Source organism: Accipiter gentilis, chromosome 30, assembly GCF_929443795.1.
Source record: "Accipiter gentilis chromosome 30, bAccGen1.1, whole genome shotgun sequence".
NCBI lineage: Eukaryota > Metazoa > Chordata > Aves > Accipitriformes > Accipitridae > Astur > Astur gentilis.
This window is the reverse complement of record NC_064909.1, coordinates 21,388,414-21,412,056: the sequence shown is the minus strand read 5'-3', so window position 1 is coordinate 21,412,056 and position 23,643 is coordinate 21,388,414. Positions and strand designations below refer to the sequence as shown.

The following is a 23,643-nucleotide window of genomic DNA, read 5'->3' as shown; positions in this document are numbered from 1 at the left end:
GTGAGTTTTTCCAACCTGTTATCGGCAAGATTTTGGCCTGCCTCGCCCACAAGGGAGATGCTGTGGGGTTATAAAGGCGGATAAATTCTCTTTCTCATCCCGTGACTCCCACCAAAATACATCCTTGTACTTGCAAGGAAAAGTTTTGACCAGGAGAGGGTTTTTTGTACCCAGAGGAGCAACGGTTCAACACAGCAGGATTTGTGCGTGAAAAATTGCAAATACCTTTAAAAAGATCAGATTTTATCTTTCTTATTTTTTCTCTCCCTCTTCATTGGAAAATGGTTTTGGGCCAAATACATTTATTTATCTATATCTCATGATTATTTCGGCAGAAGGCTTTCACTTCCAAAGCGCTTTGCATTTTATGGAAAATTTTGTGTTCGGTGTGTGTTAAATGTGCCAAAATACATGGATTTGGGGGCTGGACAGGACTTCTGTTTGGCTTTTTTTCATTTGTTTGGGGTTTTAAAATTTTTTTCTTTTTTTCTCTTTTTGTTTTCTTTTCCTTTTTTCGTTGTTTTCTGTTTATCTTTTCTTTTTCTTTTTCTTTTTTTCTTCTTCTCTTGTTTCTTTTTTTATTTTTCTTTAAAAAAAAATAAATTTGTTCTTTATTCTTTTTTCATCCTTTTTTTTCTTTTTTTCCTTTTTTAAATTTTCTTGGGGCTGGAGGGTGTTTGCCACATATTTTCCTGCCAGAAATCTGGAAGCCAGACTGAGTTTTGTTCCACCCAGCCAAGGTAGGACATGTAGAAAGACTGCAAATGAGGCGCTGAAGAAGAGCTGGGCAATGCCTACAAACATTGTTGTGCAGAATTCTGCCTCCTGCATATTTCCCATGGGAAAAATACCCTCCGATCCAGCAATAATGGGAAATATTCTTGTATCTACCCAAATAAAGAGGCTGAGTAGGTTTGCACAGTCTCAATTTTGCCATGTGTTGATGTCAGCCACTTCTTGTTGTGATGCGGTTTTGACAACAGGTAGGGTTTTTTCGCCAAGTCAAATTTGGATGGTTGCGCTGGAAAGCGTTAAAATGAGCCATTAATTTCTAAATTACTTATTTTGTTCTTGGAACTTTTTTTAAACATGCGTAGATCACTGATCCTAAAACGCAAAGATTTGAAGTCCCCCATGAACACGTGGGACCTTTCAGTGGTCCAGCAGCCTCCAGCTTAAAATATAAAGTTGATGTCCAGCAAGATCCCTTTGGCATCAAGGTGACCAGAGCAAGCAATGGAAAAGTTGTGTGAGTAAATTCTGGGCTTTTTATCCATAAAATTTGTTTTTGCCGAAGGTCTGCATTGTGTTAGGTGCCCCCTGAGACATGCGAGCTGCTGCTTCTCTTCTTTTGGTGGATAAGCAGAATGGAAAGACTCTTTCCACGTAAAATTTGGGGGATGAGTAGGTCTATCTCACAGGGTTTAGGTTTTGCCATCTTCTTTTGGTGGATAAAGCAATATGGAAGGACATTTTCCATAGAAAATATCGTGGATGGGGAGGTCTGTCTCCCTGGGGTTTGAGTTTTGCCGTGTTGGCTCCGTGCCCTCTTCTCCCCTTAATCTGGGGGAGAATTGATGAATTGTGCCATTGATTCATCAATTATGATACGAAGTCCTTCCCAGCATCACTTTTTTACCATCTATCATGTCTTATTTTTGATGCTTCTCCCAAAGTTCTCAACACCCAAAATCAGGTTGAGCTTCGGGTGTGTGTTTGGAAACTATTTGGTACCAACCAGTGCTAAGCTGGTCCTAGAAAACTGTAAGTAAAATATTCAAAGTGCTTCTATACCGAAGGATTTTAATCTCTTTGTTTTCTAAAAAACCCCCAGACCTAAAGAAAGCAAAGCTGGGCTAACAGCCTTGCACTGAGACCCACTGAAAGGCGGAAGCCTCAGGAATAAATATTTATTAAATCAATTAGAAAGCAATTACTTAGCTGACCGCTAGCAGGAGTTGGAGTGCTACCAACTCTTTGAGTTTAATTACTTAGGATTTACTTTTTTTCCTGCTATTTTTTTTGTTTGCTTTCTTAAAAGCCTCTCTAAAGACTTATTTACCATTGGTGAGAGTGTGAAAGATGGAGTGGATGCTCAGGACTGATTCTGTTGGCACATGGAGGGGAGAATAATTTAATTCAACGGGCCCTGTTTGAAACAGTGCTCTAGAAGCTTGCTTAAATTCTAGAAGCTTGCTTAAATTTTTCTTAGGCTTTTATTTATTTTGGGGAAAAAATGATGTTGCGCTTTATGGTTTTAATGAAAAAACCCCCGCAATTTATATATTATTGTTAAAAACACACAGTATTTTTACTGCAACATGCAACATGACTGGTTTTTGCCAAGTTATGAGATGCATATAACAAAATTAGTAGTGGCACATGATGCAAATGCTTTCTAAAATAACTACTTAGGTTTTTGGGAGGGGTTTAGTGATACTAATGGATCCAACCTTCAGCATAAAATTCTTTATGCAACATTTCATCGTTTCGCCAGGTTCGATACCACCATCGGCCCGCTGCTGTACGCTGAGCAGTTTTTACAACTGTCCATCAAACTCCCCAGCAGCAATATCTACGGGGTGGGTGAGCATGTGCATAAGCAATACCAACACGACATCAAATGGAAAACCTGGCCCATATTCAGCAGGGACCAGGCCCCTTCGGGAGTAAGCATTTATTTTATTACATTTTACTTCTTTTCAGGCAAATTCTTGAATCCAGCCATGGTTGGCACACTAACAATATCCGCTGATTTTTCCTTTTTTTCCTTAAAGACTTGCCAAGTGTTGCAAAGTGTAAGATACCACAGAATAAAATTCCTTTTGGAATAGCTTTTCCGAAATATTTGGATTGAATTGGTTGCGTTTTGCTGCAAATCAGCTGATGAAAATTAATATTTGATGGGCTTTGATTTTTGCTGTTTTTTCCTGCCCGTGAACTGCTGTGTGCAAAATTCAGTAGATACAGCATGTTTCCTTCCGTAGCGTTGTATCTTAGGAAATAATGCACAGTTGCCCTTAGCAGCTGTTGCTTTATAAAGCAAAATAGGTCTGCCAGCAATTATTTTGTTTCGACATTTTCCACCTTTTTTCCAACTGAAAACTGGAATTTGCCTCACTATCAACAAAACTTATTGCAGAAAAGGTCTCCTTTATTTTCTTTCCATCCCTACTAGAGATGCAATTTATAACCTTCATGTCTTAAATAATGGCTATGTGGAAGTTCTTATCCAAATGGCTCAAATTTGGGGTAGATTTCCCCAAATTTGTGCTTTCAACAGATTTTAAGCAACTTAATGACATTCCCATAAAAAGGAGAAATTAAAAAAAATAGGGTAGTGTCGGTGATTTTGACAAGTTTAACCTCACATGTGTTATATTTTTGAGATACCACAGGGTGCATATAGTTACTGTTGTTTTGGGTTTTCTTAATTGGCTTTTCTATTTTCCTTAAGAACATGGATAACTTATACGGTGTTCAGACTTTCTTCTTGTGTTTGGAAGACAACACCGGAGCCTCTCTTGGTGTTTTCTTGATGAATAGCAATGCCATGGGTAAGGGTGTCTTCTCCATAAGTATTGCAAAAAATTGAAATTATTTATTATTATTAATTATAATAATTATTAGTGATTATTTAAATGATGTGCAAGCCAACGGGTAAGAATGCCTTCTCCATGGCTCTAAGGATTGCAAAGTACACACACACACACACACACACATATATATATATTTATATATTAAAAAAATCTGCAGGGCTATTGCAATGCAACCCTGCTGAGTTGATGTAGATTTTTTTAAAAAATACAGTCACATGTTAAATTTTGAAGAAAGTTGTCTTAAAATCTGTGACTGCAGCCATTTTTTCAAGCATTTACTCGCGTTTCCTATATAAGCAGCATTAAGGTTGTATTGCAAGACCAGTGTCACACACCTCGTGCACATTTTCGCTCACGTTCAGGGATGTTTCAGTACAAGATATGAAAATCTGAGTCTAAGTTTAGACTGAGCAGCACTTATTGATATATGCCCTTAATTTCCCTTAAATAAGTGTGTACATATTTGGGTGCTTACAAAATATTCAAGCATCTTGAGACTGAAAATATAATGAGAAGAAGTTGTGCCATTGGCTTTCTCTTCTCTTTCTGGACTGTAAATATGGACATTTTTAGGAAACAAAAAAGAGCTGGAAACTTTCCACCTGCCTTGCAAGCTCCAGTAATGGTTTTGGGTTGAATACGTTTGTTTTATATTTTCTCCTAAACAATTTTTACATCTTTTGTATCAGCATCCCAGTTATTTGAGCTTTAGGTAATACCCCAAATTGATTTTGTGCGGTTTTTGCTCACAGAGTTCGCCGTGCAGCCGGCGCCGGCTGTCACTTACAGAACAATTGGGGGAATTCTTGATTTTTACGTCTTCTTGGGAGACACCCCCGAGCAAGTGGTGCAGGAGTACGTAAAGGTACGTCGGCGAACCCCAGCCCAAGGGTAGTGGATCCTCCATCCTTGGAGACGCTCAAAGCATGGCTGAGGACAGCCCCGGGCAAATGGCTCTTGCTCGTTCTGCTTTGACCACGGGTGATCTTTGAGTAGATGATCTCCAACCTCCATCATCCCATAGTTTATCTTGAGAAATTAGGCATTGAACATTTTTTTTCTTTTTTTTTTTAAAGTTTTCTTTTCTCCCCCCTCTATTTCCATGACTCTTCACTATTTTATTAATCCAGAATTATAAGTCAAGGTTGCCCCTAACCTGTGTGATTTTAAGAAAGCATGATTTTATGGTAGCAAAGTATCTGTACCTCTACGTATCTATTAATGGATCTATGGCAAGTAATTCCCATTTGTATTTTGGGGGGCCAAATCAAGGTTTCAATAACTTCTTAAAGAAAGGATACGTAGGTCTTTAAACAGCATTAAGTTTAGTTCCTTAGTAACTAAAATCTTTAAATTTGGACTAAATTTTTTATTTTCTTCTCTTCCCTTCTTCTTCCCGTCTTCTTCTTCCCGTCTTCTTCTTCCCGTCTTCTTCTTCCCGTCTTCTTCTTCCCGTCTTCTTCCCTTCTCGTCATGCAGTTTCCCTTATTTCTATACAGTTTCCCCTTACTTAGATCATCACAATTTTTATAGGTTCATTCTGCAGCTTTTCTTTACCTTGCCTCTGCTTGGTAATTCTGCTCCTCAGATCAGGGGAATTGACATTGCGGTATTCCCTAAAGCCATCGTTCAAGTATAACAGCTGCTGTATAAATACATGATAAAAAAAGAATTATTAAAACTAAGAGGTTGCGCTTTTTTGATAAGGCAGCAAATAAATGGGTGCAATGCCAGAAAACAGAATGAGCTAGCAATTTTATAGCATATAAATATGATAGATATGATATGATATAATAAATAACTTGATTGATAGTAATGGATACATGGTTCTTCACATCATTCACATTTGGGGTTTTTTGGGGGAGGGGAAGCACAGAAAAATGTAGCAGCCGCAGGTGATTGCGTAAAATGCACTTTATTGTACTTGAGTTGGATCTCTGATTTGAGAGATAACTGGAGAATTTAGGGAATCGGACCCAAAGAGAGGAGACCGACGGCGCTCGTTATACTTGGTTTTAATTTCCAGTTCGTAGGGTTGCCGGCGTTGCCGTCCTATTGGACTCTGGGATTTCACCTCAGCCGCTACGGTTATGGGTCTCTTGACAAGGTGAAGGCTGTTGTGGAGCGAAACAGAGCAATCGGGCTCCCTTACGTGAGTAAAAACGTGATTTTTTTGTTTTGGTTTGGTTTTTTCCCACTTTTAGGCTACATCCGTTTTCATTGGCTGCACAGTTTTCTATATAAAATGCTGAATGGTTTTAAATGTCATTCACTCCTCTTTTTGGTGGAAGCAATTTTTCGGTTTAAAGTTTCCAGCTCGGTATATTTATTTCCACGTTACGCACATTTCTTTGGCCTAACCTGTGAACCGCTGAGGTCAACCCCAGCATGCAAATTCACTTTAAGCTCTCGGAAGCCCTGAAAAATTAAAAAGCATCAGGAGCTATTTTTTTTTTCCTCAGTTTAGTGATGGGTAGCTGTTAAAAAACTACTGTAGGTGCCCAAATCCAGTTGCTTTTCTGGGAATTTTAATCAAAATGCAGCACGTTGAGAAGAGGCACCATAGCCAGGACCCTTCAGCATCACGTCTAACATCCCACCTTCTCCCAGGATGTTCAATACACGGATATCGACTACATGGAAGCGAGGAAAGATTTTACTTACGACAAAGTGAACTTCAAAGACCTCCCCAGTTTTCAAACTTACATGCATGACTGTGGGCAAAAATACATTATCATACTGGTAAGCATTTAGCTATTTATTTTTCTGTTTTAAATAATATCATTATCAGAATATGTTTTATATATATATTTTTTTAATATATATGTAGTTTCATGAGACTTTTTTCTATGTAGCTACTGGGCTCTACATAATCGGTGGAGAGAACCATTATATATATAATTTATATAATATACACTATATGTACATTATGTATATTTTATATATGTTATGTATTTTTTATATATGTGTGTATATATGTATTTATTCATCATCTTTTCTTTAACATCTTTGTGGTTGCTGGGCTCTACATAATTGATGGAGACAATCAGTAGTTGGTGGAAAGAACCATTATATATATAAAATACATATAAATATATACATTATATAGATGTATATATTTTATATATCTTATATATGTAATTATTCTTATTTTATTATGTATGTTGTCATACAAGACACCTTTCCGTGTAGCTGTTGGGGTCTATGTAATCAGTGGAGAGAACTGTTGTATATATGTAACAGTTACATATGTATATAAAAATAATAATTAAAAAAAAATTATATATGTTGTTACACGAGACATCTTTCCATGTAGTTGCTGGGCTCTACGTAATTGGTGGAGAGAAGGGTTTTCTTTTATGTGGTTTTCCACTTTTTTAGGATCCTGCTATTAGCACAGAGGCTCTCGCTGACGGTTCTCCCTACCAAGCCTATGAGAGGGGACAAAGCAAGAAAGTTTGGGTTAATCAGTCAGACGGAGTAACACCCTTAATTGGAGAGGTAATAAAACCCTTATGAAGTCGGAGCTCAAATCCCGTTTAGTTTGGGCCAGGGTAATCTTCCATTTTTCTGCAATTCTCAATATTTTGTAATATTTCTTGCTTTTTTTATGATTTTTTTTTTACATTTTGATTTTTCAGAAGGAAAAGTGAGTGATTTTGAAGGGTTGGGAGACATGGGCAGCCAGCATCTGTTTATTTTCAATAGTTCTGAGAGCAATTCCCCCTTTACTGCATTGAAAATTTCTTTATAATAGGTTTAGAAATGCAGCTGCTTATTGTAAAACTTGCATAACTTAAAAATAATTTTGACGTTAAAAGTGACTTTGGAGTTTAGAACTCAGAAGCGAACAAAGCCACTTTCTGCATGTAAAATTAAGAAGAATATCTTTAAGATTAATTAATAATGGCAATTAATATTAATTAATAATGATAAATAATATTAATTAATAGTGATTATTCACTCTTGCAATTTACAGCTCAAAAACCTTCTCCCGATCGCTATATCAACGCTGTCTTGCGAAACTAATAATCCCAAGGTTTTATACCCAAATGGTTCTCTGAGAGAGCAATTCACAGAAATTTGAAGGAAATCTGAGCATTTTAGTCTTTCTGCGAGGTCATCAACAGTTTAATTTAATTATTTCCCTTTTTTTATTGTAGGTGTGGCCAGGAAGAACCGTCTTCCCAGACTTCACCAACCCCAAATGCGCCAGCTGGTGGGTGGAGGAATGCAAAATATTTTACAGCCAAGTGCCCTACGATGGGATCTGGATTGTAAGTAAATCCCGAAATTTTCACATTTTACAAAAATCGGCTAATGGCAAGTCATGTTTTAGTCTGCATTGACTTGAAGGAAGATTTACCGAGAAAAACCTGAAATCCACGTAGGATTTGTATCTTTTCTGTAGTGTTCAATGCACTTGGGTGAAATCCTTGTTTTTCTGGTGTCGGAGGGATTTCATTAGAAATTGCACTTATCCAATGCGTTGGATATGTGCTTCTTTCAGTAGAGGTGTATTTAAGGTAATTTAATTTATCCAAGAACTGATTGTGACCAGGATCATAATTACTACACTAGCTTTTTTTTTTTTTAATATATGGAACCTTTAGGGAGAAATTACTTTCCCTCTAGTGAAAAGATGAACACCCTTTGTAGGATTTTGGGGTTTAACCCAGGAAAGTAATTTTTCTCAGTCCAGAACAAATAATCTTTGTTTATAATGCAGGATTTGGGAAGAGTTTTAGTAATTTATTCCTCTAGTTTGGGTGGAGTACCACCATCGCCACTTAAAATCATCTTTTTGAGACTCAGAAAGATTTTTTTTTTTTCTTCCTTGGATTATTTTGTAAATCAATGTCCTGGTTGCTGGATGAGGAGTTCAGCGGCTTGTGAATATTATTCCTTATATCCTTCTTGCACCCTCAAGTCCATAGTTGCCACAAGTGGGTTTGTGACAGGATATTTGGCTGAGAGCCGAAGATATATTGCTGTTACGAATAAACATTATAGCTGCCGTTTGAAAACCAAATTTGCAATTTTTCAGGATATGAATGAAGTAGCCAACTTTGTTCAAGGCTCAAGTACCGGCTGTGAGCAGAACGACTTAAACTATCCTCCTTTCACACCCCGTAAGTCCGTGTCTTTAACTGTGGAGTGAAAAAAAAAAAATAAATCAAAATGTTTGTAATTTACTGTCCTATCAGATAAAAGGTTTAAATTCTTTATCGAGTCAGAAATTTGGTCATTGCTGGTACACAGTCAGATCAAAGTATTCAGAAATTTGGGGTGTAGTTTTTCGGTGAGTCCTTCCTTGCCTGCGAAATCCACCTTGAAGCTGGATTTAAATTTATTGAATTGAAAAACTGAAATAGCATCAGGCTACTAAATGCCACCGTTAGCAAAGCCGCGTTTGCACATGGCTGAGCCGCAGTTGGGGAATTATTTTGCTATTTCTGCATTGATCGCTGTGAGATATGGGGATTTTGAAGACAGAAATAGTCTTTGTTAAAGAAAAGATGATGAATAAACCTGGAAACGCGTAGTAACGTGGTGTGACACAGGGGAGCACTTACCGCTTTGGCCTTGGAGTACTGGGGTTAATGCAAACCCCAAACTGAGAAAACGGCCAAAATGTCATGAATGTGCATGAAGGAAAAGAATAGAAATACTGGGGTTTTTCCTTTAATTAAGTTGATTAAATTTAATTTAAAAAAATTAATTAAATCAATTAAAATGCACCTCCGAACCATTTTCCTGCAGATATTGTCGATAGACTCCTGTATTCCAAGACGCTCTGTATGGATGCAGTGCAGAAGTGGGGACGACAATATGACGTTCACAACCTTTATGGATATTCTATGACTCTCTCAACACAACGGTGAGGAATTCTCCTTGATATCTTTACCAAAAAGGACAGAGTAGAGCGTATGGCCTCTATTTAGAGAAGCAGCAATTTTGTTCCCCAGAGAACCTGATCTGGGGATTGATGTCAGTCTTCCCACAAAGGGCTGAACATTCCAAATCTCCTTTACTAAATTGGAATTCAATTCTGAATTGAAATTCAAAGTCCTAGTGTTGGATTTCAGCGATGCCGCTATGCGTAAAGGAAGCTGAAAGGAGACCTGAGCTTTATTATTTGGAGTTCAAATATGACGAAGGTTGGCAAGCAAAAACTTACAGAAAGATTCTTTAAGGTGAAAAAAAAAAAAAATTAATTTAGTTAATAGACACCTAGTTAAACTTAAGGGAGTCTGTGTCCTTAGCTTATTTATCATTGTGAATGAATAAATGAAAATTAATAGAAACTTTCCTTATTACAAATCTACTCATCCCCACAACTTTTTTTTTTTTAATATTTTTTTGCCTAATTCCAACCCTTTATTACTTTCAGAGCCATTGAAAGTTTGTTTCCTGGAAAACGAAGCTTCCTTCTTTCGAGGTCTACTTTTGTGGGATCAGGAAAGTACGCCGGACACTGGCTGGGAGATAACGCAGCAACGTGGGACCACATAAAATGGGCGATACCTGGAATGCTGGAATTTGGCCTCTTTGGAATCCCTTATGTATGAAAACAGTCATTTATGGTACCTTTTCAAAACAAACGTGTATCCATGATACCTGATCAAGCCTGATATGTATAAACCCATCTGAATCATCATCATCATAATAATAATATTAATAAATTATATAATAAACATGTATATAAAAATAATAATATAAAATATATTAAAATATTTCTAAATAAATCTAGGAATAAATTATATAAATTAATATAAAGCAAAATATAATATAATAAATTAATGCCCTGTAATAAATTTTAATCCCCCTCTAAATTGATCCCTTTAGGAGTCTGGTTTAAAGATTTTTTTCCCCCAGGAATAATTAATCTTAGCTTTAGGCCATTTCCCTCTATTGTTTATTAAGTGTGTGGGTATATGGCTATCAAATATATTATTTTATATGTTTCCAGCCCCCTGATGCCTCTACTATTTGTCATTCGTCAGTGATTGATGTGAAGCTCTTTCAATGCAATAGGAACACCCACTTATTAATGAAATGCCCGCTTTAATTTTCAGGTTTGAATTTCTGTGACTTTGGGGCTGTTATGCTAGTGTATGCGTATTAGCACCAAAGAAGAAGATAAATCTCTGGGAGAAAGAGACCAACGAGCAGTGTTAGCCTGTAGTCAGTTTGATTTTCTGTACTAGCTATATTTGAATTATTCTGTGTGTGTAGATGCTGGGCTGTAAAATTAATTGCAGAATTCTGATGTTACTGAAAAACCTGTGTTTACCTGGGTACTTCTGCTGCAAAAACCATCTTAGAAACTTCAGAAATTCTGTGATTCAACCAGAGGAGAATACAATGGGCAAATTTAGGCACGGGTGAGAGATTTGGAAGGGTTTATGTAGAAATAATATTGAATGAGTGTATTACCCTCATTAGCAATTAGGGATGAATTGAAAAAAAGATCTCTGCAACTCGGTCCTTGGAGACTCTTTGGTAGAGATTGGAGGCGCAGTGTGCCAGACAAACAATGCATTCTGGTTTTATTTTAAGGTCGGAGCAGATATTTGTGGTTTCTTCGAAGATGTCACAGAAGAACTTTGCAGACGATGGATGCAAGTCGGAGCGTTTTACCCATTTTCCAGGAATCACAATACTGAAAAATGCATAGTAAGTGGTATATCCTGCTACGAAAACTTGTTTTGAGGTACGCATTTCTATTCTGATAATTAAATTAAATTCTGATAATTAAATTTGTGTCACTGATCATTAAATAGCCAACTGGTTGGAAATTGGTACAACCTTACTCTTTGGCAAATCCTCCCTCCAAAAGGTTTGTCTTTGTAGGCACCAGAGAATGCATTTGACATAATTTCTTTTTCTGAAGTCATCATCTGACATCACCTTTGGTGTCCGTTGGTGGTGTCTACAATGACGAGCAAGCGCTTGCTGCTCTCTGTCCTACCACCCTGATTTTTGGCCGCACCCGTCGGTCGTACCCTGAACCCTCTGTGCATCAGCGATCATAATAATATATTTATTTTCAGCCCCAGGATCCAGCCGCCTTTGGAGCTGATTCAGTTTTGGTGAAATCCTCAAAGCACTACTTGAATATCCGCTATACGTTGCTGCCCTACCTATATACGCTCTTCTACAAAGCTCACACTCAAGGAGATACAGTGGCACGGCCGGTTCTCCACGAGTAAGTTGACCTTCACAATACTAGAATAAAATAATTCGGACAGGTCAGACGCTTTGGGGGATTCGCTAAAACCATCCATGGTTTGTTGAGGATGCTGCCCACCATCATATGTACATCATATGTAGAGATGTCTACGTTCACGTAGAGTACCATTTGGAGTAATGGGGAAAGTCATCAAAACCCATCTGTAATTTCTGCACGCATGCTGGTATCATTGTCAGTTACGAAATGTCATTGGCAGCTGATGAAATTATTCTCCATTGGGATATATATTTTAAAATTTTTATTTTCTCACCTTTATTTTCTTGAAACTCTCGACTAGAACTATATTAAGACCAGATGCTCCCAAAGACACTTATGCATGTGCATAATCAATACATATGGAATTAATAAGCTGTGAATTTACTTTCTTAAGCTCAGATTGCCTCCACCAAAAATAGTCTTGGGGCATCACCATACGACGCTTTTCAATAGTGATTCTAGATAACCAAGACCTTGAAATATTAGGTTTGCTCATGATAACAATTAATATGGTATTAATTAGTAAGTGCAATTAATGCCGCTGCTTTCCTATTTGCTTAGGTTTTATTCCGATGAAGCAACGTGGAGCGTGGATAAGCAGTTCTTGTGGGGTCCTGGGCTCCTCATCACCCCCGTGCTCGATCCAGTAGGTCTCACTTTCTTGATGCCTCGTAATGAATTCACGGGGGCACCCTGAGCCACCAGTGCCACCTTTTCTGCAGGGAATTGCAGTAAAAGACCCAACAAGTTAAATTTCTCAGCTCTCTATTCCCCTCATTCTTTTATTCCCTTGATATGAAACTACCTTTGGATTTGCTACCTTATTTAGTCTTGGGATGATATTGGTCAGCTTAGAAGTCAGAGTTCCCCTGTTTAGGGCATGTGTATTTCCCCTGAAATCATGCTCGTGCTCAATTTTTTTTAAGCTGGGGGGGGGAAAAAAAAAAAAAGACAGACAAACAGTCTCTTCCATTTCCCTGATGAACTTAATAAATTTGCTCTGGTCCTATTTTAGCCTGAAATGTCTTGGGCGAGAACTGGAAAGAGTAGTCCCAAAGAGCCCCTTATTCATTAGCTTTGATATATCTCCAGTGGAAACATGTGTCTTATTATAAACTTTGATTATGTCCTTCTTTCATGCATATTAAATACCATTTTCTCTAATTTAACTTTCTCCTTAAATTCATTTTTTTCTAAATTCAATTTTCTCCTTAAACTCCATTTTATCTTTAAATGTACATTTTTAGCATATTAATTACATGCTTGTTTTTAGACTCTTCATAAACCTAGTGGGTTGGGGTTTTTTCATCATTTGCTGCTCTCAGAGAGGCCACAACATACTTCTATCGCCGTCTAAATAGAAAGTCTTGCCTTTTCATGCCATTATTTTTATATTGCTATATTACTTCTGTTTTCCCATCCTTTGGGAATCCGATTCTTCTGTTGCAAAATTCTGCTTCACCTCCTCCATGCATCACCTCTGCATTTCATTCAGAGTCAGCTTCTTATTTCCCACTTGATTTCACTTTACCTGTGATTCATCATGATGAAAATTAGGGATCATTGCTTTTCCTGTTGCAAACTCTTGGACATAATGCTCATGAACTCCCATACCGCATACGCTATTAGGAGAACAAAACGTTTTTTAAATGCAGCAAATACCTGAAAGCAGCCAACATGGAAAAAAGTAAAATTAAGAAGATTTAACGATGTTTGTGAATACGCTCTGAGATGGTGTGTTTGCAGCGCTGCAATTTTGGGTTACAAACAGTAACTTACAGCTTTGCTGAAATTATACCTGAATTATTATCTTCCTTTGGGGGCATCATTGTAGAAAACCATGAAAGAAAACAAAAATCTTAGGGGAAATATTGATAGTTTTCTCATTGTCAACTTTATTATGATTTTTGGAAATTTTGGCTTATTTTTGTTGTATTTTCTCTCCCCTGTCCAGTTGAGGAGGGGCACTGATAGAGCGGCTGGGTGGGCACGTGGCGGCCACCCAAGGTCATTCCACCACATTAGATTAATGTAGGCTCAAATGTGAAAGTAATTTCTGTGTTGCCCTTCCAGGGGGTGGACATCATCCAAGCATATATCCCCGACGCAGTCTGGTACGATTATGATTCGGTAAGTTAGTAGGATAATCGGGTGGGGGGTTCTAAATGTCCAAGTGAGAAGGTCGCGTAGCTGTGGGTTGAGTTCAGGACTCAGGAGGACCAGGCTGAACAAAACCTTAAGCAAAGGGCGCATATATATATCTATATATACCTATAGATAAGCAAAATACATTATTACTAATAATGCACAAAGGGGTTTGCCATTAGCTCTTGCTCATCTCATTTCTGGAATAAATTTCCCACTGCTGCGGTGGTGGTTCTAGCTGGTGGGAAAGGGACATGGTTCACTTCAGTTATCCCAGGAGGACTTTCTCTCGCTGGGTTGATTATTAAATAAATAATCTGATATAATAAACTGAAATAATAAGCTGAAATTAAATAATAAGAGTTACTTACGTGCGTAGCATTCTATAGCACTCTGGTCTGTGGCGGTTTGACTTTCGTGACCATTGGCAGCAATACGGACATTCACAGAGCTGAAACCTTTGACTAAAAGGAAGAATTAAGGAAAACAAAAGAATTAAGGAGAATTAAGGTAAAACTCAGGATTTAAGGCAGCAGTGAGTAATGCAACCTCCTCCTCCTTTTTCATCCCTGTTAATTAGGGCGCAAAAATCTGGTTGAGAAAACAGTGGACAGGTATGTACCTTCCCGCAGACAAAATGGGGCTTCACTTGAGAGGAGGCTACATCTTCCCTTTCCAACAGCCGGCCACCACAACAGTGGCAAGGTAAATCTCCAGACTGAACATTTTCTTCACTAAGTTGGTATGAAATGTGATTTCAAGAATGGACTCAAGGCCACCTGGTTGCAGAAAAATGTGCATTATTATTATTATTACTGTCATCATTGTCATCATCATTATTATGCTAATCATTACTAAATTATAACTTTTTATTAGTAGTATTACATTATTACATTACAATATTACATTATTAGTAGTAGTATTTGTAGTCATATTATTACTTATTAATATTTAGCATATGCATTCTGAAATTTGGGAATAACTGTCAGTCACCACTCACTGCCATGGCTGATGACAAAATGTTTAATGGTAAATGTTTAATTACAAAATGTTTAATGATTAACCAGCGGGTTTGTTTTTTTTTCACGTAACATTTTCTAATCTCACCCTGGATTTTATTCTGTTTGCGTGAAAATCATTGAACACAAAAACCTTGGACAGCCAGGGACTAATACAAGACAGTTCTCAAAGTTTCGAAACCCTGCTGAACACTATACTCTTAATATGAACGTTAAAGCCTGCTTAGATATTTATTATACGTCTAAAATCGTCTTGGTTTTTTTTTTTTTTCCACAGCCGTAAGAATCCTATGGGACTTATCATTGCACTGGACGACAATAACGAAGCAGCTGGGGAGTTATTCTGGGATGATGGAGAATCGACAGGTGAGCCTTTATCGACTGTTATAGTGAAGTAATGATGACAACCCAAATATTTACACTCGCAGATTTGAATCATTGAACTGATTTCATGGAAGGAGGATAAAATAATAATAAAATAATTAATTTTAACATGAAATATTTTTAATTAAAAAAAAACCTTAAGAATTGAAATATGTGACAAGCTATTACTACTTTTTCACCATCAAGTGGAAAAATGCAATCTTAATTCTTTTTATTTTTTCTTGTTCAGATTTCACAATAGTCTTACACATGTAAAGATTTTGCCAACTGTTAAACCATACTGTCGCAATTGATAGATTTTTCTGTTATGCACCCAAATGACTTTCAATGGGTACAAGAACACACATAATCCATGTTTCACAAGAAGATTCAGTCAAAGATGAAACACTCGTGCAGTTACTGAATGGTTTGGAATTAGTTAAATTCCTCGGGAAATCAGCAAAAACATTATTAACTCAAAAGGTGTGCTATTGAACCCCAAATTTTTTAAGGCATTTGGTTCCCACAGCATATCTGTGAATTTGAGTAAGCGGAACAGGCTACACGTGTTGTTTCCAATCTCACTTTTTGTTAATAGCTGCCTGAAAACTTATTTTTCAGCTAAAATAATCAAACCAAAGCCCCACAACCTCTTGCGATGAATTGGGATCGATACTACCCAACTCCCAAGTGTTTTTCTGTCAAATAATTTACATCCTTTTTAAGAAAAAAGTTTAGTGTAATACTAAGGTCGTAACTTAATTCAATGGAATGGGAAACTTAACAAGGTTTTCCAAAAAATGGGAAAAATATTTGAGCTTTATTTAGCCATACTGAAATAAAATGTAGAGTAGAAACTAGAAGTTCCTTAACCTTAGAGAGCAGACCACGTCAAATTACTAAAACACGCCAAAAGAATATGCTAAAATGGCACATATTTGATGTTAGTATTCTTGATTTAACTAGAGCTTATAGTCTTTCATCGAAGAGAAAAATAATTGGAAAAGACTAGTGGATTATGACAGATATCTAGGAAAGGCTATCAAAAGTAACAGGAAGTACTTTTCTAAGGACACGAACTATATGAGAAAAGAAATATACACAATGAATGGGGCAAAAATGGGCAGGTTAGGTGGCTTTTTGGCACCCCCAGAGGCATGTGACATCATGACGCGATCGATAACTTCTGAACTTGAAAAGACTACCCCCAAAAATTTGGATTTCAGGAAAATGTAGCAATATCCGTGCTCTGCATCAATTCAACAAAAGATTTTAATTGGCAGAATGTTAAATATTGATGCTCATTTTTCCCTCTTCAAAAAATAATTAGGATTTCATAGATTGTTGCAGTTTGTCCTGCAGCTGCTCAGTGAAGTAGCTTTTAAACGTAAATGTAATGATAATAGTAATTTGCATTTTTTTTTGGTCTTCTAGCTTTCCTTTTTTAATGCTGTCTCATTCCGCACTGCAGCTGTAATTTCTTTCTCCACATTTTAGATACCGTTAGCAGCAAATCCTACATTTCCTATGACTTTAAAGTTTCCAGTGTAAGTATATATTTTTTAAAGGATCTGATTTTCATTTCCAATTTTAACTAATAATACTTTCTATGGATATTCTTTTTTTCCCTCCCTATTTTCCTAAAATATTCACAAAAAAATGAAGTATGTAACAAAGTGCCATTTCAAAGTATTGTCACTTGACCAAGATAGAAATCTGATATGTCTTTTTCCCTCCCGAACTATTTTTAATATCTGAAGATTCCCAATTTCCTGCCGCTTTGTAGAACAACAAAAAAAATGTTTATAGCATTTATAACTGTTTATAGAGCAGGAAAACGGTAAAGCATCAGTGGCAGTTTGGATGAGGAAGGAGATGAACAGATTGTTTGTAAGTCTCCAAAATTTGAAAAATTGACAAAAATCTTTGTATATTGGAAAAAAATGTAGCTGAATGTCTGCCATGAGTGAGATGAAAAGCGAGGCCAGAAAATGTCAGAACCCGGAGCATCGACATCTTAATTTTTTACGGTTGTAAGAAAGTTTTGTGTTGGAGTATGTGACAGCCGTGGCACAGTTCGAGAGGTTGGGCTCATCTAATATTATTCAATATAATTGAACAGACCTGACTTTTCTATGCCAAGAAATGTGGGTGTATTGTATGCATACATATATCATGCATGTAATACAGAAACAAAATATACATAACAATGTTTTATATTTATATAACAGAAAAAAAATTGTCGCTTTTCACTTTAAACCAGGAGAAATTTTGGCTGTTCAATGCAATTATTTCATTATTCCTCAGAACGTTCTACAAATGAATGTCACAAACAACAACTACATCGATCCAAACAACCTGAGGTTTGAAGAAATCAAAATACTGGGATTGCCGCAGGAACCGGTGTCGGTGACTGTGTTGCAGAACAATAATGTGCAAAACTCTTCTCATAATATCACCTATAATCCTGTAGATAAGGTAAATAATAATAGAAAAACTGAAATGAAAAATCTCTGGCGTTGTACCGCCTGTATTTTGTATATTGAAAAGGAGAGTATGCAGACGCCACAGCATATGCGATGTATTTTACTAAAAAGTACGATTACATTATTTACCTTAATAATAATGTTAATTATGTTAATAACGTTAGTTACATTGAAGAGGGTGGATCACCATTTTGCCCTCAGACATTGCATACGAAGCAAAGTTTGTTTTCGCATTTATTTATGCAGGTACATTCAATTTATAAGGGGAGGAACAGCTTTAGGATTTTAGTCAATATTGTAGGAGGGTAAATAATATTTAAATTTTTTAACTACTTACATTTTAATTTGAAAAGGCCAAAAAGCCATGCACTTACCTTCATCCCTGGTGTGCTGCCATGGGACTTGCAGGATCAGATCTTTTTCAGGAATTCCAGATGCATGAATTTGTAAAAATAAGGGTTTCTCAGGAGAGATGCAAAGTTTGGCACGAGTTGCTGCGTAGGGCAATTTCTTGGTTTTAAGGATCTAAAAAAAAACATTGATGGGAGGTAGAATTTAATAGCGCTTTATTGTTTAATATTTATAGGTTGCTCTCATACAAGGACTCCAGCTTGAACTGGGAAAATCGTACTCGTTAAGATGGACGCTAGGAACCAGTGTCAACGAAAAATACGATTGTCATCCCGGTCCAAATGCTACCAAGGAAAAATGTGAACAGCTCGGCTGTGTCTGGACTGTAAGCAAAAACTTGTGAAAATCAAATTGGGAAGAAGCATGTTAAGAACTGTAACTTTATTTTTGTGGGGTTATTTTACAACAAAAGAAACAGTCTCATTTGCCCTTCTCTCTGAGAGAGGACTTAAAAAAATAGGTGGTTTATTGAAACTAGCAGCATTTTCAACAACTTCTGGTCTTCTGAAGAGTGTGAAACATAGAGGGAAAAGCTGGTATGTTTTGAAAGATAGTAACAAATAAGATTATAAAAAGTAGAATAGACTTAAGATCCCCATCTTCATGCAACTTTGCCCCTACAGCTGGGACCTGCAAGGCTTTTTTGAGGCGGGGAGGGCTGCCTTTTTGCTTTATCTTATGCTTATACTCATTGGAAAATAAATAAATTTAGGTAAATAATAAATAAACAAATAAATAGTTTAAAATAGACCTGATTCCACTGGAATCAAGAATAAGAAGAAAACCTTGAACCTCAGGGAAATTTTCATCCTTCCGTGAACTTAACTGGTTGTGTCCCTGTCTATCAGATATACCCAAATCATAATTCCTGATATTGAAGCTTTTTGCTGGATAGTTTTTATTTCTGGATATCACATGGCTGTAAATATATTTGTAAATATCAGCATTGTGCCCTGATGGGAATGCTCTTTTGAGTCCTCCTTCAAACAACATTAGTCTGTCATTCCCCAAATCTTCATGTCATCTCAGGATGAAGTCCTGGTAGCCACTCCCGAAGCAACAACAGGCTGAAACGGTTGATACATTTCCCTGAATTCGTCGTGTTATTAGAAATATTTTTATAATTTAAGATGTTTGGAAATGGCTCTTCAGCACATTCTGGTCAGGTTATGAACTGGATATATTTAAACGCCTTTCTTAAGATAAAGGAGACTTTGAATTTGGTGATGAAAGATGAAAGAACATTCATTGGAAATAAAGATGAATTGAGCAGGCGTAGTTTAATTTTTAAAAATAGGCAGGAAAAATCGTAATTATTCAGCGGTGGGAAGATAATGCATTAACTAACATCAGCACATCTAACTTCAGAATAATTTGAGTGTTTATACTCAATTTTAGAAGAAAAAGAAAGTTACTTTGACCTTGCTGTCAGGAGACATTCAATAAATAAGCCACAATTCCCAATGGGCATTTTAAAGCCAATCTGTATGAGTACAGAAATGTAAAAGCCGATGGAGAGCTCTCATCTGACATCGCTAATAAATTTTGGGCTCATCCTCCTGAAGGTGTCCAAAATGGCCAGAGACCATAAAGGCTTCAAGGTCTTTTTTTTGTGAGATTGAGGTGAAGGTCACAGACAGAGGGAATATTAAATCATCGTCAATGTGTAATGATTCAGACAGGACTGAATAGCCTTGAATTTATTAATTATATCTAACAACGTATAGAGATCGGTGTGTTCAGCGCTGCTTCTTTATTGTTTAACAGCGGCATGAAGTTTTAGACAAAATTCTACATTAACTAGTTATCTGGTAAAAACAAGAGTTTTGGAATTCTTGCTGCTAAATCAAAAAAAAAGTCAGCAATCAAAAAATTCCCTCATCGTGTTTCCATCCGCAGGAAGATACCTCCAACGTAGATGTTCCGTACTGCTATTACAACAGCCCTGACAACGCTTATTCCGTTGCTGACGTAAAATACACATCATCAGGTGTGACGGCCAATCTCACCTTCAACAAGAGCAATCTCACAGCCTATGAGAAATCAACGTTACCCATCAGTACCCTTCGCCTGGAGGTGAAATATCACACCAACCATATGCTGCAATTTAAGGTACTGCAGAATTTCTCTGAGTTTGTATTGTTCCACTGGTCAAAATACTTTTATTTCTGGGAATAACATTTCTAGTAAATTTTCTGTGATACGGATAATGCTTTGTCATCCAAATAAGTTTTTCCTTTTAACCAAATAGCTTTTACTGCTCTTAGTCTTGAATCAACTCATGTCAACTTCTATGATACAGAAAACCTGAAGAAAAATCTCTTAAAGCTGGCTAAAAATTCAACCAAGAAGATGAAATTCATTTACCGTTCATAAAAATACACTTGAATCAATACATTTAAGTAACTGAGTCATTCCTGGCCCAAAATAAAACCTTAAGGTTCTTTATTTCCCAACCCAAATGTTTTGAAGGGATTTGAGAAAGAATACACATTGAAAGACAATGCTTTTCTCAGCAAATTTACTCAACATTTTAAAAAATTCAGATTTCTAACCGTTATTGGGAAGAAACAATCGAACATTTCTCTGTGTCCGGGTCAGAGTCTTCCACTCTGTAGATTAATTTCTATCAGTCAACAGGAATACAAGAAAGTGCTTTCACTATTTTTATCCTCAATTCTTGAAAATCTAACTTGCTAATTTATACATATTCCATGTACATTGAAATGAATTAATTTTTCATGAATAGATTTATGATTATGCAAATAAGCGATATGAGGTGCCGGTACCGCTAAATCTCCCCAAGTCCCCAGAGAGCACAGTCGAGAGTCGACTTTATGATGTAGCAGTTCAGAACAAACCATTTGGCATCCAGGTTCGACGCAGAAGCACAGGGACAGTGATGTAAGCCACGCTTTTAAAATTTTGTTTTTAAATTTTCATTTTCCTAATTATTTTTCATTTAATTTTCTAAATTTTAAAATTTCATTTTGCCAATTTAAATTTTTCATTTCATTATTTTCTTTTTTCTTTTATTTATACATTTAATTGAATTATTTTTCTTTTCATTTTTCATTTCATTATCTCTTCCCCTCCCCTTTTCTTTCTTCTCCTCTGCTTTTTCCTGTTTCTTTTTTCCTGCCAAAACATTTTATTGTTCAGTCTGTTCTATTACCTTTGCATAAGTATGAGAATATTAACCCAGAGGAATGATGGAGAAGGTGACGCGAACAAGACCTTGTGTTTTCCCCAAATTGGCTAAGGTGTTTCCCTGCCACCTCGTACTTTGACACTGGCTCTTCATCCCTCTGCATCATCTTCAAGTACAAAGCGTAGACACTTCCACACACTAGTTTTTGTGCAGTTCTCAAGTATCGCAGAGGCACAATGATTTCCTACACTTTCTAATACTTCCCTTAGGTGGCCACAGCATTGTTTAAGAAGGGGGTTTGTGCGTCTGTTTCCTTGGGTTTTTTGTCTTATGCCTTTTGATTGAAAATATATTTTTTTTGCCATTCTTTAAAGTAATCGAAATTTAATTGCCAGTTGAGTTCCTTTTTTGCTAACCAGAGTAAATTATCCCTTCCATAATTCAGCCTCCCAAGTCTACAGCAGTCATTGGAAGAACGCTGTCAGATTGTGACTCAGTTTTTAACAGAAAAAAGCTGATTTTCACTTAACATTTCAACATAATCTGTACAAAACCCCCCTATTAAACTCTACCCCCCCCCTTAAACTAAAAACCCTCCGATATTAAGCTCTAAAGAAAGTCCTAATGTTGTTTAAGTTTTCTTGATAACCATAAGAGTTTTATTCCAACTTTTGCAAATCGTAAGATTTTTTTAGAGAAAAAGAGCTGGCCTTGAGAGGGTGACCACCAGCTACGCCCAGCGCTGACATTGCTGTCATCTTGTTCTATTTCCCTCCTTTTCAGCTGGGATTCTCAGCTACCGACTTTCACCTTCAGCGACATGTTCATTCAGATTTCTACCCGCTTGGCCTCCCAATATTTGTATGGCTTCGGCGAAACCGAACACACCATGTTTCGACGTGACATGAACTGGCACACCTGGGGAATGTTCGCCAGGGACCAGCCTCCTGGAGTAAGTGGGGAAAAAAAAATAAAATCTGTATTTTGCTTTCTTTTCTAGAATTTCTGGCTTTTTTTTTTTTTCTTTTTTTGCTTTGTATCAATAGGCGTTGATTGGCTATGGAGATAGCCAATCCTGCACCTGAGTCGGGGCAATCCCTGGAAACATTCACGGTCAGGTTGGACGGGGCTCTGAGCAACCTGATCTAGTTGAAGTTGTCCCTGCTCATTGCAGGGTGGTTGGACTAGATGACTTTTAAAGGTCCTTCCAACCCAAACTATTCTATGATTCTATGATCTGCCCTTCTGGGTCAGACCTGGGCAAAGTCCTACAACTTTGGGACTGAACTAGGACTTAGACAGTTAAATAAAAAAATTTTATGTTTCAGCATACCCATGTATTGGGTTTTTGCATAGCACAAATATTGGCAATTTACGAGGGATTAATCATGGAATAGCAGTGCCTTATTATAGCTATAATTTGAAAATTTGAAACATTTTGAGTAAATGAAAAATAAGAGAAAGTCACCAGCTTGTCTTGATGATAAAGGCTACCTAGAAATATTTGAAAAGAAGAGAATGTTTTCTCCTAGCATATTAGCAATTTTTAAAGCTAGAAATAAATTTTCTTCCCTCCCCAACTTGAGCACTCAGAAACAGATTGCCCTCAAAATTTGAAGCTGAAAATTATTGCTCCTGGTCAACATTTCCTGTTGCATGTTCAACGTGCAAGATTCTTTGTTGCACACTGGACCGTTGCGTATCTGATCATTTATTAACCTTGTTATTTATAATGGATAATTTATTGGTGGATGTAAATAACTGAATGCTTATGATGTCTTTCCAATAGAAAATACTTTATTTGTTTTGCAGTACAAGTTGAATTCTTATGGCTTCCAGCCATTCTACATGGGTCTTGAAGGAGATGGCAATGCCCATGGAGTTCTCTTGCTTAACAGCAATGCAATGGGTAAAACCAAAAATAATCCGCTTTATTTTCTTAACATATTTTACTTCCATGTTCAGTTTTTTGCCTTACCCAGGCATTCGTTGCCTTCTTGCACTTCTTCCATTTTCCAGATGTGACCTTCCAGCCCACGCCTGCTCTGACGTATCGCACAACTGGGGGAATTCTCGATTTTTACATGGTTTTGGGCCCAACACCAGAGCTCGTTGTTCAGGAATACACTGCGGTACGATTCTCCTATTGCAAATTCAAAGTGTTTGGGGATTTTTATTGTTTTGCTTTGCTTTTTTTTTTTTTTTTTTTTTTTTGAGGGCGTGTGGGTGGTGCTGG

The 23,643-nt window shown here is 36.9% G+C and overlaps 1 protein-coding gene across 1 annotated transcript in view; it reads left to right on the top strand.

The window, feature by feature from the left end:
- Positions 1-23,643, top strand: part of LOC126052726 (maltase-glucoamylase-like) — a 43,931-nt gene that overhangs the window by 4,923 nt on the left and 15,365 nt on the right. The window contains exons 5-29 of the mRNA XM_049833803.1: positions 1,098-1,249; positions 2,498-2,669; positions 3,458-3,557; positions 4,352-4,464; positions 5,626-5,751; positions 6,210-6,341; positions 6,981-7,100; positions 7,763-7,876; positions 8,647-8,731; positions 9,363-9,480; positions 9,994-10,165; positions 11,163-11,279; positions 11,657-11,811; positions 12,394-12,478; positions 13,906-13,962; positions 14,558-14,682; positions 15,274-15,362; positions 16,857-16,906; positions 17,667-17,837; positions 18,432-18,581; positions 20,156-20,368; positions 21,006-21,160; positions 22,191-22,359; positions 23,220-23,316; positions 23,427-23,539. Coding sequence (XP_049689760.1) covers positions 1,098-1,249; positions 2,498-2,669; positions 3,458-3,557; positions 4,352-4,464; positions 5,626-5,751; positions 6,210-6,341; positions 6,981-7,100; positions 7,763-7,876; positions 8,647-8,731; positions 9,363-9,480; positions 9,994-10,165; positions 11,163-11,279; positions 11,657-11,811; positions 12,394-12,478; positions 13,906-13,962; positions 14,558-14,682; positions 15,274-15,362; positions 16,857-16,906; positions 17,667-17,837; positions 18,432-18,581; positions 20,156-20,368; positions 21,006-21,160; positions 22,191-22,359; positions 23,220-23,316; positions 23,427-23,539 — 3,150 coding nt within the window. The remainder of the gene's footprint in view (positions 1-1,097; positions 1,250-2,497; positions 2,670-3,457; positions 3,558-4,351; positions 4,465-5,625; positions 5,752-6,209; positions 6,342-6,980; positions 7,101-7,762; positions 7,877-8,646; positions 8,732-9,362; positions 9,481-9,993; positions 10,166-11,162; positions 11,280-11,656; positions 11,812-12,393; positions 12,479-13,905; positions 13,963-14,557; positions 14,683-15,273; positions 15,363-16,856; positions 16,907-17,666; positions 17,838-18,431; positions 18,582-20,155; positions 20,369-21,005; positions 21,161-22,190; positions 22,360-23,219; positions 23,317-23,426; positions 23,540-23,643) is intronic.